Genomic DNA, 17,538 nt, shown 5'->3' with positions numbered 1-17,538 from the left:
TTTTGTAAATAGTTGACATTTTATGAACACAAAATGTATTTGGGAGGTTTGAAGCCTCCAGATACAATACAGTGAAAGAGGAGAAAAGCAGCTCTCATCACTGAAGACATCATTTACGAGCACAGCTTTGTTACCACAGAATTCAAAGCAACAGAAAAGAAACAAAGTACTCCACCTGCTGCCAGGAAACTGTAAAATGAAAGGAGGCTTTCTGTCATGTTGTCAAGCCATGTGTCTGTCCACCTCCTGAATATAAAGTGTCAGCTATATAAGCAATGTTTTGGTGAAGTCGTTCACACTGAGGTTTGAGCTATTGTCAGAGTTTAAAGGATTCTCTCCAGCCAAGCTGTCTGGTAAAGAAGAGATAAGGTAGGCTTTTCAAACATCTGGCATTGCAGTGTCAATGAAATGCTGTACTGGCAGGAAGATCTTATTGGTCTGTGGTTGTCTGACAGATTTAGGTTGACCCAATTTTCAAGCGAATCTGACATTGTTTTTTTTTTTTGTTTTTTTTTTTTACAGTGTACAGACTCAAAGGAAATATATTTAAATTTAAGCAAGACAGAATTCACAGCTCAATCTTTTGTTCAAAATTATTTTAAAAAGTTGGTAACACTTTACAATAAGGTTTCATTTGTTAAAAACAAATTATTAATAAATGCTGTGAGAATATATTGCTCATAGTTAGTCCATGTTATTAATTAATGTTACAAAATGAGACCTTATTGTAAAGTGTTACCAAAAAAAGGTTTCAATGAAAAACATAAACGGAGCCGTGATTCAACCATGATTTAATTGTTTTTAATGTTTATTCTGATTTATTAGCTTATGTTTCAGAATAAGCTGAAACAAACTTTACAAATATTGCAAGTTTTCAATATATATGTTATATCTGTTTCACTTGCTTTTACATATTATTGGAATAGCAAAAACATGACCCCTCAATCATTTCACACATCACTGCTTTATTTCCGGAACACAGTCATATTTGTCTCAGTTGGTTAACCAGAAAGCATGGTTATCATGATTCAGCATTTGCATTTTTTTTCTTTTTAATAATATTTGATGCATAATCTACTGGTAGACATCCTTCAAATGCAAAATGCATGTTCCCACTAGTACTAAAATAAACTATACAGCGTTAATTTCTACAAAGGATCAGCAGATGGCACTGTATGCTGTATATATATATATATATATATATATATATACATATACACACACACATTGTCTCCTTGTAGTTATATATGAATATTTTGGAAGCTGAAGTAACATTGTATCAACAATGCAAGAGTTCTGCAAAGCATTACAATTTCTGCTTCCTTTCAATCACCTTTGGCATGATATTTTAAATAATGTATGACAACTTCTGTATTATCCTATTATTAGTAAATTAGAATGTAACACTATTATTAGTAATGAAACACAGAAGAATTGTGAATGATTTAGATATCAAGTACCACAAAAATTAAATTAGGTGTCAAATAGCTCAATTAGATAATTCGCCAAGAGGCAAATCATAGCATTTTCGAGTTCGAATCCCGAAACGACGAGGATTTTGAGTCCTTTTTTTATTAAACGTAGCCTACTTTTGCTGTAAAAAGTAATGAAATTCCTTTTTTTTTTTTTTTTTTTTTTTTTTTACACAACGTAACCAGCATTACGTAGTGAGAACGTTTGATTGTAACGGAATTGACGAATCTGCGCCTGATCGTTTCACAGCTGGGGTTAAGCGCAACTCACCAGTTAGTTAACACGGACACCAGTTAAAACCGTAACACCGGAGTCTCGACCACGCTCCACCCTGTACTGAAACACCTGCTATATCTAATTACCACAACCTTAATAGTTCACAAACAAAAGTACTAGGGTACTACTAAATATAGGGCCTATTATATAACCATATTAAAAGTGTACAGTAGCTATCATTCCATTCATGCATTAACGCGCTCACAAAGGACTGAGCGCAACGGAACTGAACAGTGTTCTCGAGAAGACGTGTTTTGTTGGTACGCCGTGTTAAAACACGATGCTCAGAGAAAAACGCCAGAACGCGTTCTGTCTGTAGGCAACCGGGCGATTGAGCTATTTATTCTTTTGTTGTGTGAACCCGGGGGAGCCGTGAGACTGTTTGACCTGGAATCTCACTGAACTCGAGTCAGGAAAGTTATAGGACTCGAACAAAACGCTGATGTGATGTTCCCTGTCACCTGCAGATGAACGCTGATGAGAACGCGAGCGGTGAACTGGATGAAATCCTCCAGCAGATCGCGGAATTGGATGAATGGAGAGAAATCTTTAACTCCCGCGGGTAGGGTAGGATACGCACGGGCTCTCTCTCTCTCTCCTTCTGCTGCCCAGAGAGACCATCCATTAACCTGTTTTTTACCTTACAGGTTGGACTTGCAACAAGGCTATGTTAAAGTAAGTCTGACGTTGTTTGTTGTTTTCTATTTCTAATAGACGACACAGGATGCCTTATTCGTGGCGTGACTGGTGAATTTCGTTTCAAGTCTATTGCGCTACAAGCGTTTTGTTTTCTACAGCAAGCTAAAAGTTTACAAAATGACAAATTTGTCATCATTTATTCCCCCCTAATGTCGTTTCAAATTGGTATGACTTGCCTTCTCTGAAACACAAAAAGAAAATGTTTGAAGATGTAGCCAATATTTCCCATACATTAATTGATGGTGACTGAAGATGTCAAGCCTAAAAAAAAATATCAAAACAGATTTCTCAAAGTTATAGCCTACATACATTATTCCAGTTACGTTAGGCTAATAGAACGTTCGTTCTAAGTTATCTGGGTTTTAACCCCTTAATGTTCTCAAAACGTTAGCACAAAAACTTGTTCATGGAAAGCTGCTTTTTTTTTTTTTTTTTTTTTTTTTTTTTTTTTTAACATTTTGTTTGGTAACACTTTATTGTAAGGTGTCGTAGCCGCTGTCCTGCAGAGTTTAGCTCCAACCAGCTCCAACACACCTGTTTGAAAGTTTCTAGTATGCCTAGTGAGACCTTGATTAGCTGGTTCAGGTGTGTTTAATTGGGGTTGGAGCTAAACTCTGCAGGACAGCGGCCCTCCAGGACCGAGATTGGTGAACCCTGCTTTACTACATGTACTTACTCTAGTAGTAAGAACAGTAGATTACAAGTAACTAACCCTAAACCAAACCCTAACTGTAACTCTTAGTTCATGTAGTTAATTAATATTACTCAGTACTTCTTTGAGTACAATGTAACTATGTCACTTTAAAATAAAGTGTAACCTTTAGTTTAGAGAACTTTTCAAAGGAATGTTCCCATAATGTTTGCAAAATGATAAAAGGGAATGTTCCCCTCCCTTAATGTTTGCATAACCAAGAATTTTTTTTCTTTTTTTCTTTTTTTTACTGGACGTTCAGAACATTCAGAAATAACATTTTCATAACTTAATGGGAACGTAAGCAAAACGTTTTTAGAACATTTTTGTTAGCTGGGATGGTACATTGGAATATAAATGACGTTCTATAAAATGTAGCCTCTTTTATTTGAGAGGAAAAAAGAAATGGCACAAGTGTTTGGAAATTATGACAGAATTTTGTTTTTGGGGTGAACTGTTCCTTGAATATCCCCTAAGTCTTGCAGTCGGAAATGTAACGTACTGTGTCAATGTCCTTCTCATGTGGTTCAGTCTGATTTTTCTATAATTGATACTGCCGACACTGTGCTCTCAGGTGGCCGCATGTCATTTCTCCCATGACATACAGTCAGCCAATCAGACGAGTGTATGCATGTGCCTGTGTGACTGCCATCCTCTCAACAAACTCAGTATCACAGACTGGAGGAGAGCTGTGTGGGTTTGGTACCACATTAACTGGAAGGCATATTGTTAATGCCATGTGTGAAATCGAATCTGCATGCAATAGTCCAGTGCATGTAGAGCAGTCATGACGGATTATCAGGACCTTCTGCAAACCATCAAGAGTTTGCAGCACTCCAAACTGAGCTACATAGAGCTTCTTCAAGAGGAAGTGAAGAGAAGCCAAGATGTGAGTTCAGATCTGCTTGATGGCTCATTCAGCACAAACCTGGTATCATCATATTCCTAAGATTAGTAACTCTGTGCTTTTGGGATTTGTTAATATTGAAGTTTTCTATGAAAAGCTGTGCTCACAGTTCAGGAAGAGGGTGAGAATAGAAAGAGAAAGCAATACGATTTATATTAATATACACTACTGGTCAAAAGTTGTAAAAAAATGATTACTATTTTTTAAAGAACTCTCTTATGCTAACAGAGGCTGCATTTATTTGAACAAAAATACAGTAAAAACTATAGCATTGTAATATGATTACAATTTAAAAGAACAGATTTCTATTTGAATGTTTTAAAATGTAATTTATTGCTGTGATCAAAGCTGAATTTTCAGCATATGTAAGATTTATCTTTACAACAAACGCATGCTTTTATTCAGCAAGGACACATTAAATTGATCAAGTATCAGTAAATAAATTTATTTGTTACAAAAAAGATTTCTACTCAAAAAGCTGGGTTTTTTTTTTCAACTTTCTATTTATGAAAGAAAATATACATCACCGTTTCCACAAATATATGAGGCAGCACAATTGTTTTTAACATTGATAATAATCAGAAATGTTTCTTGAACAGCAAACCATTATATTAGAGTGATTTCTGAAGGATCATGTGACACTGAAGACTGGAGTAATGAAGCTGAAAACCCAGCTTTGATCACAGGAATAAATTACATTTTAAAACACATTCAAATAGAAAACTATTCTTTTAAATTGTAATAATATTTTACAATATTATAGTTTTACTGTATTTTTGATCAAATAAATGCAGCTTTGGTGAGCATACACTTCTTTAAAAATCTTAATACTAAAATTTTTTGGAATGCTTCGAAGGTACAATTTTCTGTAACAACTGCAGATTTTCACTTTATATATATTATATTGTATTATAATTTTGTAATCATGTCTTTCACTAGACTTGTTTTTGCTAAGCGCAATGTTCTGCTAAATGTTCACACTCTTCATCACGTGTACAGAGACCTAGTGAGAAGATCAAAGCTGATGAGGACAGTGACGACTCATCCAGACCTGCCACCTCGGCCCATCACGTCAGCGCACCAAACAACCTGTTCACAGTGCCGTACTCCATACCTCAAACCCTCGCAGTGTCTCCAAGTCTGGGTGGGCAACCAGTGTCACCAGAGCTGGCAGTGGTGAGTTGTGGAACATGACCCTGTCACTTGACCCTCGCTCTCTTGCCTCCCATGTGTCTCACAACAGACTTGTGCTGTGTGTGTATGTGTGCATGCACCGAAGACAAAAGACGGGATATAGACTCATGACTTATTTATAAGGACTTCAAGCAAGAGATCAGGTTATTGTGGGCGTTTTAGAATAAACATTCACCACTGGTCTAAAGTTTGGAGTAATTAAGATTTTTGAAAGATGTCTCGTATGCTCATCATATTAATATATTAGAATGATTTCTGAAGGATCATGTGACACTGAAGACTGGAGTAATGATGCTGAAAATTCAGCTTTGATCACAGGAATAAATTACATTTTGAATATATTGAAATTGAAAACCGTTCTTTTAAATTGTAAAAACATTTCACATTATTAATGTTTTTACTGTATATTTTTGATAAAAGAAACGCAGCCTAATTAGTATAAGACAATTTAAAAATCTTTATTATTCCAAAAGTTTGACCGGTAGTGTATAGTGCTTATTGTGTGCTAGTGTAACTACTGCTTATTCCGCTTTGGTAGATTTACAGAACATGGGTGAAACTTGGGGCTTGGGCTATTTTTAATTTGGCCAGTAAGTACCCTATAACCTTTAAATATTTCTTCACCTTTTCTCCAAAAATCCATAAAATATATAAAAAAAAAAAGAATAATGTTGATTATAAGAGATTTAAATGAAATAATTATATTACACAACGCATTTCAATAGCTGAATCTGCATGTTGATTTTTGGCAGTTGTGTTAGAGTTCCTCCTTTGGCTCAATATATAAGATTTTAAATGGCTTATATTACTGAACTTCTTCAGCAGAATACATCCTCTTGACTCTAGAGCAGGGGTTGGCAAGTAAATTTGGCACCGGGCCAAAAAAAATACAAATTTGCCACTAGATGGCGCCCAGAACATAGTCAAAGGATAATTTAAGAAATGAATTAATGAAAAATGCAATTAGAATTGCCTGTGACAGACTGTTACAGTGTCTTTTGTAACTGGTAGTGAGCTGTTACTCTGTGTTAAATCCTGTAGTAGGACAGTCATTAACAAAAAGCCACATTTGTGTGGCGGTGTCTGGGTTTTACACTGGATAAATGAATAAAGCACTAGTGACTAGGGATGAGTGACGATTTTTTGAAATATTCGATTAGTTGATTTAATTATATAATATCGAATAGGTTGAGCGATTATTGTCTAAAAAATCCCCCATGTTTTCGGGCGGTGCTGATGCGGTGGGTGACGCTGCCAATTACGCACCTAAAAGCTGTCACAAAGAACTGGCAAAAGTAATGATTATGAATGTTTCAAATATGGAAAGGAGACAATTGAATTGTTTATTAATAAACTAGTGTTTTCTGTGTCAGTGTCAGCTTCAATAGTGATCGCGCCTATAGAGAGAAATGCACATTTCATACGGATTACATAAGAGAGTAGTCTATAGAGAGTATATCTGCTTCTTATTGATTAAATCCAGGCAATTGGTATATGAAACATTGATTGAAATGAAGATACAAAACGAAATTCACATTAAAGAAAGGCTTTCTATTAAATAAAACTGAATGAAGTGGTCAAAATCATGTCTGACCCACATGTCTCCCTATAGCCTATATTGCAGCATCTTGCAACACAGACCGCCTTGCTAAAACGCACATGTGGGAGATGCGGAATGGATAAAAATAACTAAAAAAATAAAAGAGGTCTTGATTAAGCCCATTAATGGCATGTTTGAGTCATACTCTTAACAAGCTATTTTTTATTTCCTCTTTCCATATTGTGAATAATAAATGTGTATCATTTTAATTTGTTTACACAATGGAGCCTAACTTACTGTAATAATTATTTGACGTAGCCTACTTTTACACTTAGAATTATTCCTTGGCATTCTCACGTACTAAACTGCATTTTTTTTTATTATTATTATTGTTTGCGTGCTGGAGGTACGCTATTATGTCGTATGCAGAGTGATGTTAACATTCAAGATAGCTGGTGAGAGAAAATGGCACTATCAAAGAGTCTAAAGAGGAAAGTTGACAGCGAAAATAGGGCATACAAAGAAGAATGGAAAGACAACTATGCGTTCATCCTACCTAGTTTAGTGAATGCAAAGCTGGTGTGTCTTATCTGCAACGAAGTTGTTGCTGTTTGCACAGAATATAGTAGACATTTCATGACGGCTATTTTAGAGGTGTGTCTAGCGATCCACAGAGTATTTTGAATGTCTTTCAGAACTTTTCAAATTAAAAGCTCTCAATTCATTTAAAATTAAAACATTGCTTCAAAAACGTTCTCATACTTTTATTTTGAAGGCAAAATCACTACAGACGAAGTGATTGTGAGTAACTGTTGCTGTCATGACAGATCTATTTCAGAACCAGCCGCTATCAAAATAATCTATCTGCTGGCGCGGACCAGATATTATTCCTGGCGGGCTAGTTTTGGCTGTTGCCGACCCCTTCTTTAGAGTCTAGAGTCTAGACCGTTAAGATCTTCACAGAGTTTAAAGGTGCAGTAAGCGATTTCTGAGAAACACTGTTGATATTTGAAATCAACCCAAACAAACATTCAGCCTCTAAAATGCATGAACATGAAATGCAAGAGTGGTTGACTCTTTATCATAGTTCAAGTGAAGCAAAACAATGCTTTGTGAAAAATAAATCAGCAGCAGCAAAGCAGCCCCAGACAAACAATGACACTCAAAACGGTCATGTTACTATAGCTAACATTAGGCTACAACAAAAGCATATCTTGGTTCTGTGAAACACAGCAAAACCAATGTTACTCGTGTATAGAGCAGAAACAAAGCAACCTCAGCGTCCGTGTTCAGGCCTTCCTGCTTAGGTGTCTCCATTGCTGGAGAGCTTTTCTAATATCAACGCGGGTCCTAAAGATGTTGCCTGATCATAACACTTCTTTTTCCAGTGATATTCCTCTGAAATTTTCTCGTCTTCCTTCAAATCTCCCTCTCTCTCTTTCATTTTGCTCCCCCGTCATGAGTGACAAGCCCCCTACTGCTGATTGGCTACAAGTGTGTTGTGGTGCTCAGTCTGAACCACTTTCTTTTTCAGCATTTCTCAGAAATCGGTTACTTAATTAACCATTCATAAGTCTTGTCTAAAATGGAAAGGAGATAGGGCCATTTCTGTTGCAGCTCCTCATCTCTGGTACAGTTTACCTCTCTATATTAGATTCTGTACCACTCTTGATGCTTTTAAATCTCACCTAAAGAAACATCTCTTTTCACTTGTATTTCACTGTTTAATTTGTGTAATTTATGACTGTATTTATTTTGTACTTGGGGCTATTTGCAAAAACCTCTTGGGCAGAGGTCGTATTAGACTTTCTCATTGTCCATCATTTTGAATGTGATGAATGTGTTTTCCGCACTGACAGCAGAGGCAATTAAAACACAACATTTTGTGCATGAGCAGGGAGATATAAACAACTCAAATAAATAACAAAATATAATTCCGACTACAATAAGTACATAACATAACAAATTAACTGAACTAAATTCAATCGATGCTCTGTAGGACTATCTGTGTTCAGGTCAAAATGAAGCTCTACACTCAAAACCATTCACTCTTGCTGAAAAAACAAACTTTGCCCTCAGACAGGACACACAAGCCCTCACAATCACACACATTACAACATAGTCTTACACACTGGTGCAATAAATTCAAAACAACATTTCCAAAACTGGTAAGTTATGTTCCCCCCCCCCCTCACAAACCTTTTCACATGATGAACACAAAAGACACAACCAGTGGATACATTGGCACATTTTTATTCATACACAGAAAACACACACACACACACAAAAACATATTTTTTTTCCTGTTTTACTTTTTTTTTTTTTTTTACTCCTTTTTTTTTTTTACTCTCTCCTCTAATTTTTTTTTTATATATATATTTACTTTGAGTAAGATGTGTGTGACCAACATATGACAGTAAAAGAGCACACACAAACCATATTCTAATATGGAATTCGAATTGTATTGGAATGGTAAAGAGTGTTGTTACGTGACAGGAGGGCCTCCACTCAAGGATACAATATGATGGACACATCTAAGAATGTTCCACATGTCGTTGAAATACCATCATTTGCCTAGAAAGATAACATTCTGGGAGTCAAGACTATAAAGGAGAAAGGATGCCCTCCCTTCACTGTCACACTCAGCAGCCACTCTGTGTGACTGTATGACTGCTGGCCTTTTCTTGCAAGAAAATAAACCTCATCAAAGACTATTGGAAATGTTTGTCTCTTATTCAGTGATAGAATTTTGTTTGCCAATCCAACAACAGGGAATAGTGTTTATAGTTTAGTGAAATGGGTGTGCTTTTTGATAAATGGCGTTATGGTTTTGAAATTTTTGTTCAAAAGCCTGGTTATAGTGTTTAAGCAATCGAGAAAAACTGTAAGAACTAGTCTGACCAACTAACTGTGTTGGGTAATCAGTCTTACTTTTTGGTATCAAATTAGACTAATCTACGTTTTTGTTACTGACTTATTAACAGTCTTAAAGAAAAAAAAAAGGACTAACTTGTAAGACTAGTCTAAGCTGTTTATGCAAAGCACTTTGGCCAACATGTGCTGTTTTTAAATGTGCTATAGAAATAAATGTAATTATGATTTTTATCTAAATAAGGCCTAAGTAAATAACTAAATGTACTACATTTAAAAAAAAAAATTATTATAATTTTGACATTTCATTTTGCTTTATCACTCATACAGAGTTTAAGAAGTATTTTATTTGGGAACACCTTCCATATATTCAACTACGAGTGGAAGAAATCATTCTTCAAGTTTCGTGAGCCTTTCTCTGATACGTCATATGCTCTGGAGACTGAGAGGGTGAGTATGAGATTGAACTTTATCTGTCATTTATCTGTTATTGTCATAGTTTTGGCTATAAACCACTGGAAACTGGTAGGATATTGTTTTAAAACATTCAGATTTGAAAATTCATATTAAATTACTTGATGAAGACACAAATGTTCACCTTTCTCATTAAGTGTGTTAGTGAGGGGAAAGTGTATACCTAGAAAAAATTGGCAAATGGAAAACATTATGAAACAAAATTGGACGACTTCTTATAATGAAAATGGTAAAAGGAATGTTTGGAGATAAATTTTCAATGATATACATTTGCAATAATTTAGTACAGGGCTACGTACTAAAAAACATTATACATACTATTTATAATAATGTGTTTTTAAAATAGATCACAGACCAGGAATCAGTGTACAATGTGTTAACATTGTAAAAAAGAAGCAAACATTCTTATTACGGAAATAATATACTTTAAAAGAATATGAAATAAAATTAAATCTTCATACACTTAATTGCATGTTATTTACAATTAAATAAATTATAGTTTAAATTTATATTAAACGCAGTTTGAACTTAAGAGTGCTCAGAAGTTCTCAAAATTCCTGCTAATGCTGGAAATGGAAAAAGACTTCTAGTAAAGCACAAACTTGAGACAGTTGATGATCACTTATGCATGATCACGTTAATAAAGTTACTTCCCCTTTGCCAGAACTGCAAGTTATATAAGTGAAGAAGGGTTGTGTTACGAGCTTTGGTAGATCATCTCTTTTCATGGTGAAGCCATGACTCAGTATGTTTCTGTTTGACTGGCCCGACACCATTGTCTGAATACTGCATCACTTCCCGCCACCTCATGATTGTATAATGAGTTTGAAATGTTGCCACTTTCTTAACCACAGATCATTGGTACGCTAAGTAAATATGTTTCCCATTATCCTCAGGTAGTGAAGTGTGGCGCATACCATTCATTAGCAGATTACACACTGGCATTAGGACACTACGAGAAAGCACAATTATATAAATAGCCAGCTTGCTTGATAGCTTGAGCCATCTGGTTCAAGATTAACTTTCTCCATCAAACGATTGCAAATTTAACAAAAAAAAAACACTTACATTGCATTGCTCATGAAATGGTTCATAAACTGAACACTTAGTGTTGCATACCATTAAAACTGTCTCTTATGCTCACAAGTATGCATTTACTATATTCATATATTTTAAATATAATTTATTCCTGTGATGGTAAAGCTGAATTTTCAGCTTCATTACTCCAGTCTTCAGTGTCACATGATCCTTCAGAAATCATTCTAATATGCTGATTTTCTGCTCGAAAAAAATATCTTATCATTGTTGAAAACTTTTTTGTGGAAACCAGGATACATATTTCCAGGATTCTTTGATGAAGAGAACATTCAAAAGAACAGCATTTATTTGAAACTTAAATCTGTTGTAATATTGTAAATATTTTTACTGTCACTTTCAATCAGTTTAATGCAACCTTAATAATTAAAAGTATTATTTTATTTAAAAAAAAAAAAAGGTATAAAGTGATGGTAAAGGGAATGTTCTTCCAAAATTGAAAATTCTGTGATTGTCACTCTCAGGTCGTTCCAAACCCATGAATTTAGAAGTTAGGCAGACTATTTTAACTTTATATATTTTTTTATTTGTATTGGATGTTGACCACGGGTTTGTAATGACATGTAATATCCCTGAAATATCCCTTTAAATACATCAAATGTGTACTTGCATTTACTGGGCGCTGGTACACACCGTTTTAATTATGGCTTTTGGATGAATTATATTCATGTTTGTTGTAGTTTTTTCATTAATATGAAAATATCCTGCATTCTGAAAAAGGCAATTACATTTAAAATAATTTATAATGTAGAAATTACTCAATAACATGGATAATGTGAAAGAGAAATTTACAAAATGTGAGCCCAAACAGTGTTTTCTCTGGCTGTTCTCTTGCAGGGAGGAGCCAGTGCTATTCAGATGGTGGTTCAGGCTCATATTATTAAATGCTTGCTCTTCAACCAGCCAGGGAACTCCGCGTGCACAATGCAAAGGTTTGTTTTTGGTGTCAAGTTTGTATCTTTTTGTATGGAATATAATTATAGCAGAGGGGAAGATTTCAGATTTTCATTGAGGAACAACTTGCATTTTCTCTCTCTCTCTCTCTCTCTCTCTCTCTCTCTCTCTCTCTCTCTCTCTCTCTCTCTCTCTCTCTCTCTCTCTCTCTCTCTCTCTCTCTCTCTCTCTCTCTCTCTCTCTCTCTCTCAGTCTGCTGGAGGTCGGGGAGAAGGAACAGAGGAGGGCGCTGGCAGCCGCTCTAGCTGACATCCTATGGACAGCTGGCGAGGAGCAGACGGCTACAGTCTCCTTGGTCACGTCAGAGCGCTGTTTCGCCCCCCACCTCGACTACAAACTGGACAGCTTCACAGAGAGGGTACGTGTTGGGGGTAATGTGAGTTATGTAATCAGATTACTTTTTTCAAGTAACAAGTAAAGTAATGCAGTAAATTGTGTGAACATGATGATTATTGTAGTTCTAGACTAAATGTGAACATGCATTTACTCTCACTTGCACAAAAACACATACAGTATCGCTCAAAATAAATAAAAACAGTGAAATGCTATCTATTAAGCAAACCTGCAATTAAATGTTTAATAACACAAATATACTTTAATGTCACTTTATTAAGCAATGTCTTTGCTGCTGACCTTTGATCCATTTCAACCATACTAAGCAAAAATTGCTTTAGGTAAACTTCACATTTGTGTTTTCTCTTTTTTTCATGTTGAAGTAAGAGTGTTTAACTTTCTTCTCCTGCGCCATTTCACTTATGGTGTAAAAGGGCCTTTATATTAGCCAAAAATATAACTTTTTGAAAAAATTTTTTATGGTTATTCAAAAATTAACAAGCAAGTCCAGCCTAGGTGAGAAAAAGTAATGCAAAAAGTAACCAAGTAACACAGTTACTTTTTTGGGCGTAATGCAATATTGCAACATTACTTTTAAAAGTAACTTTCCCAAACACTGTAAATATGTTGTAATTGTTTAATGTCTTTTTTTTTATTCCACAGTTGCAGCTTTTCACCTTTAAAAAGAAAGATGATGTTAGATATTTTATATGTGAGCACATCCAATGTGTGGGTAAATTTATTTATTACAAATTATTATTTATTTTTTTAGGAAATACTGTTTGATTAATGCTTTATATTATGCATCAAATTTGCCTTTATGTTGTATTAAGAACTTTGACCTGAATGTTTGTAGTTTAAGGAAGAAGGAAGCCATGGAATTATACTTTTCCTGTACAGCCTTGTCTTCTCCAGGACTATTGACAGGTATGTCCACAGAAATACACAACCTTTCAAAAGTTTTCTTGAAAGAAATTATTATTTATATTCAGCAAGAAAGGCTTGCTGATCAAATGTGACTGTAAATACTTTTCATTCATTCAATGACCATTTCAGTCATATCCGACTCGCGGGCCATCTCTCGCCATACGTGATTTTTTTTGGAATTTTTTTTTTTTTTTTTTCATGGTATGTCGCCATGGCTTTCCCCAGCCCTCCCTATTACATGACTCACACACACACACACGAAAAGCCTCGAACTCGAACCGAGGACCTTCTTGCAATAAGGCGACAGTGCTACCCACTGAGCCACTGTGCCAAATACTTTTACAAATGTTAGAAAAAAGTTATAGAAATCAGAAAAAAAAAAAACACTGAATTTTACTGTATTTTTGATCAAATAAATGTAGCCTTGGTGAGCATAACATCTCTCAAAAACATTAAAATATCTTACCAATGCCTAATTTTTTAATTGGTAGAGTATTTAGGAAATATTTTTAAGGATCAATAATACCATCACTAATAATATCATAAACACTATAACATACATCTCCAGTATCAGAGAAATACCTCAAGATTTTACCTCAAAATTGAATGAAATGAGTGAATGAATTAAGCATAGTCTCTGAATTTGTAGGATACGAGCAGACTTCGATTGTACCACCACTCATCTTTTGCATTTGAGCTTGGGGAACTTTGTTTGTCGACAGGTAAAGTTTTTGTTTAATACATTTTTTTGTCTTTTGTCCCTCTGACTTCTTAGTAGCTATTTAATTGCTTCATATTGTCTCTGTATGTATTAGGCTTTGTTAAACCTGCTGTTGACCGGCCGTGCTTCCCCTCATGTCTTCAACGGTACGTCACTTAATGATGAGAAAGACCAACCGCTCGCCCACCCGCTCCACGGGGTTCTGACTCGCAGTCATGTTGGGTATCTCCTCTGGAACAGAGAACAAGTCAAGCATGCACAGCTCCCCCTGGTACAGTACCCATCCTATGTGTTTTCTAGAGGGCTTTCCCATGTACAGAAAATGGAAGTGTATTTCTTCTGTCAGAACAGTCTGGGTTTTTGTCCCATCATCATCTTTGACACCTGATCTTACTTTCTCTGCAAACTTTGCAGTAGGTTAACTTGGGTAACCTAAGAATAAATGCTGTAAATGACAAGATACTTGAGCCACACTGATCAAACCCTTTGGAGAATTTCTAGCCACTTTTCAAAAACAAGGACAGTTCTCTGAGGAACATACTGTACAAAATGGATCCATTGAAGCTGACATTCTTGAGTACACAATAGATCATTTAAGGCACCTTGAAATGGATCCCTAGTGGTTCTCCAAGGACTTTAGAATACTTTTAAAAAGAGTACTTTGTTTGACCTATTTAAGAAGACATGCACAATTGTAATTACTTTCAAGTAGGACTAAGTACATCTTTGTCGTAATTCTATTGTCTTTGAAATGTTTAAAGTGTACTGCCAAATGTATTGACAAGTATTTATGGTAAACTAAAATATACTTGATGCTATATAATAATGTAAATGTTATTCTATATTTAAATATTTGTAATTAAACATTTGTAATGAAGTTGCAATTTAGAACATTTAAAATAAATAAACCTTAAATGTAATATTGAAGGACACATTAGACTTTGCACACTAGAGCATTTTTATCAGGCTCCAATTTGTAGGTTTAGTAGTCACTTTAATGGTAATGAGTTAAAAGGTTATTAATCCGTTATTGAAATGCCTTATTTTCAAAAAAGTCACTGATAAGAGTAAATGTAAAAAAGAAAGAAAAAAAAAGGACATACTTGGAGGTTTTAAATGAGTCTTCAATCTAAATATATACAGTCAAACCAAAATTTATTCAGACACCTTCAACATTTCTCACATTATCAGTTTATTCGCTATAGTTTAGAAAATGGTTATAAAATACGACATGAACTCCGTTATCAAATCAGTAGATATTTCACTGCTTTCGGCCATCCTTCTGTCTCAAAAATGAATTAGGTTGAATAGCTGTCATCTGTTAAATTTAAGTGCACAATTAGATAATACCAATTTAGGTAAACCAATTACCAAGCAATGCTTAATTTTGTTCAGTCTGTGGTGTAAAAAGGTCGCATTAGCAATTAAAGAAAATACACTTAAGCAAAAAATGGTCAGGTCAAATTGTCTGAATAATTTTTGGTCCTAAATTTGTATAAATTTTAATGGTAGTCCACTGTATGAAGAATTTTTGGGTATAATGTCACAGTTTACTTTATTTTGCTATCCTCACTTACATAAATACAACAAAGAACAGTAATGTAAAGTGTTACTTAAATAAATAACTATATTATATTTTAAAAGCATTCTTCTGTTGAGTGGATCCCTTTTTTCCTAAGGTGGGCAGCATGCTGAAAACCCCCAGGCTGCCTATCTGGGTGTGCAACATCAACGGCACTTACAGTGTTTTGTTCAGCCCAAACCGTTCGTTGCTCTCTGACTGGAAGATGGAGCATCTTTTCCAGCTTTACTTCTACAACGGCCAACCGACTCAGCTCAACACAACCGTGCTCACCATAGGTACAGTCAATAGCTAAACCCATATCTCTTACTCATTGATGCTGCCTGCCTGTTATATAGTTGTGTGAATCAAAACTTTGAATATAGTATTGCATTGTATTGCTTTTTTTGTATTTCAGATACACACTCTCATCACTGGGAGGCTGAAAATAAAGACATTCAGGGAGACCTAGAGAAAAAGTTTCCATCTGTGGAGATGACCATTAGGACGAAGTGGGAGGGTGCTGTTATTGACTGGAATGGGGCCGTGCCTTTTTTCTAAAGAGGTTTGAACCTGATATCTAGCCCACCTCTTGTTTTATGCTCCTTTAAAAGCATATTATATAGGCCAGGGATGGGCAACTTCGGTCCTGGAGGGCCACTGTCCTACAGAGTTTAGCTTCAACCCTAATCAAACACACCTGAACAAGCTAATCAAGGTCCTCAGGATTACTAGAAGGTTACAGGCAGGTGATTTTTTTCAGGGTTGGAGCTAAACTCTGTAGGACAGTGGCCCTCCAGGACCGAAGTTGCCCATCCCTGATATAGGCTGATATTGGTTTTAATTTTGGCTTAATTTTAACTTTTAATTTTGAATTGAATATTAATAACATGATTAACAGCCTTCCCATTTGACCATTTTAACAAATGAACATTTAACAAAAGTGAAAAATCAAAAATATGTAACATCTTTTGATTGTCAGAAATATATTTAAATCTGGTTTACACGTCCCAGCTTCCATACTGTTTTTGTCCTTCCATTTGGATCTGATATGGGTTGCTAGTATCAAGTCTCAAGACTTAATCGCTGGTCTCAAGTCAAGTGTCAAGTCATGATGGAAAAGGCTTATGTCTCAAGTTACAGGGTTTAATCAATTTAAGTCAAGATCTTAATTCAAAGCCTTGCAAGTCTTTGTTTCCTATCTGGCATTAAACATGTTTATTTTATTTTTATATAGCTTCTGTTTATGCTTATCAATGTTTATATGTGAATAAAAGCCTAAATTAATTATGTTCAGTGTATAAAGCGATTGTGTATCTTCAGAACATTTGGACTAAACCACTTAATTAAAATGGATTTGTTTTATGATCTCTTTATTAACTTTTTGAGGCGTCAAAGTTGTAGTTGCGTAGCCGTCTATGGAGAGACAGAAATCGCTTAGATTTTAGTAAAAATATCTTCATTTGTGTTCTGAAGATGAACGACAGTCTTACAGGTTTGGAATGTCATGAGGGTGAGTAATTAATGACCCAATTTTCATTTTTGGGTGAACTAACCCTTTAACCAAACCGTAAACCTATCCACACCACCAAACCTGTCCTAACCTTACCCATATCCCACCTCAACAGCAGCAAAAGTGTTTTACAATACAATATGAACACAATGTAGATTGGCAGGTTTTTTTAAATTTTTTTTATGTAAGTACATAGTTAAGGACCCCCTAATAAAAAGTGTGACCGAAGATTGCCTAGGTACTACGGAGCTGCAATATTAAGAGCTTTACAAGTAGCAGTATTTTATAACTGATGATTAAATCAGGGCT

General features: G+C 35.2%; 1 protein-coding gene across 3 annotated transcripts; it reads left to right on the top strand.

The window, feature by feature from the left end:
- The first annotated feature begins 1,807 nt into the window (after window positions 1-1,807).
- Window positions 1,808-16,338, top strand: mindy4b (MINDY family member 4B). 3 transcript variants are annotated; one of them, XM_079886456.1, is made up of 12 exons: window positions 1,808-2,311; window positions 2,397-2,424; window positions 5,046-5,222; window positions 9,982-10,101; window positions 12,058-12,152; window positions 12,367-12,532; window positions 13,171-13,236; window positions 13,364-13,434; window positions 14,084-14,156; window positions 14,250-14,426; window positions 15,835-16,015; window positions 16,135-16,338. In XM_079886456.1, exons 1-12 carry the CDS (start codon window positions 2,217-2,219, stop codon window positions 16,275-16,277), a joined length of 1,392 nt encoding a protein of 463 aa, XP_079742582.1. In that variant the 5' UTR covers window positions 1,808-2,216; the 3' UTR covers window positions 16,278-16,338. The 3 variants fall into 3 exon arrangements, with proteins under 3 accessions (XP_079742582.1, XP_079742584.1, XP_079742583.1); XM_079886458.1 differs by lacking the exon at window positions 9,982-10,101 and having other exon boundaries at window positions 1,809-2,311; XM_079886457.1 differs by lacking the exons at window positions 1,808-2,311; window positions 2,397-2,424 and adding an exon at window positions 3,851-4,028.
- The last annotated feature ends 1,200 nt before the right edge of the window (window positions 16,339-17,538 follow it).

The sequence above is a fragment of the Squalius cephalus genome, assembly GCF_949319135.1.
Source record: "Squalius cephalus genome assembly, chromosome: 11".
Lineage (NCBI taxonomy): Eukaryota > Metazoa > Chordata > Actinopteri > Cypriniformes > Leuciscidae > Squalius > Squalius cephalus.
Note: the sequence above shows the minus strand (reverse complement) of the source record. Positions and strands in the feature narration are given on the sequence as shown.

Bases quoted from the DNA above. Each gene is read 5' to 3' on its own strand.
- mindy4b (XM_079886456.1), top strand. From the start codon at position 2,217: ATGAACGCTGATGAGAACGCGAGCGGTGAACTGGATGAAATCCTCCAG. The intron at 14,157-14,249 runs GTAAAGTTTTTG...TGTATGTATTAG, and splicing joins GGAACTTTGTTTGTCGACAG to GCTTTGTTAAACCTGCTGTT. The intron at 16,016-16,134 runs GTACAGTCAATA...TTTGTATTTCAG, and splicing joins CACAACCGTGCTCACCATAG to ATACACACTCTCATCACTGG.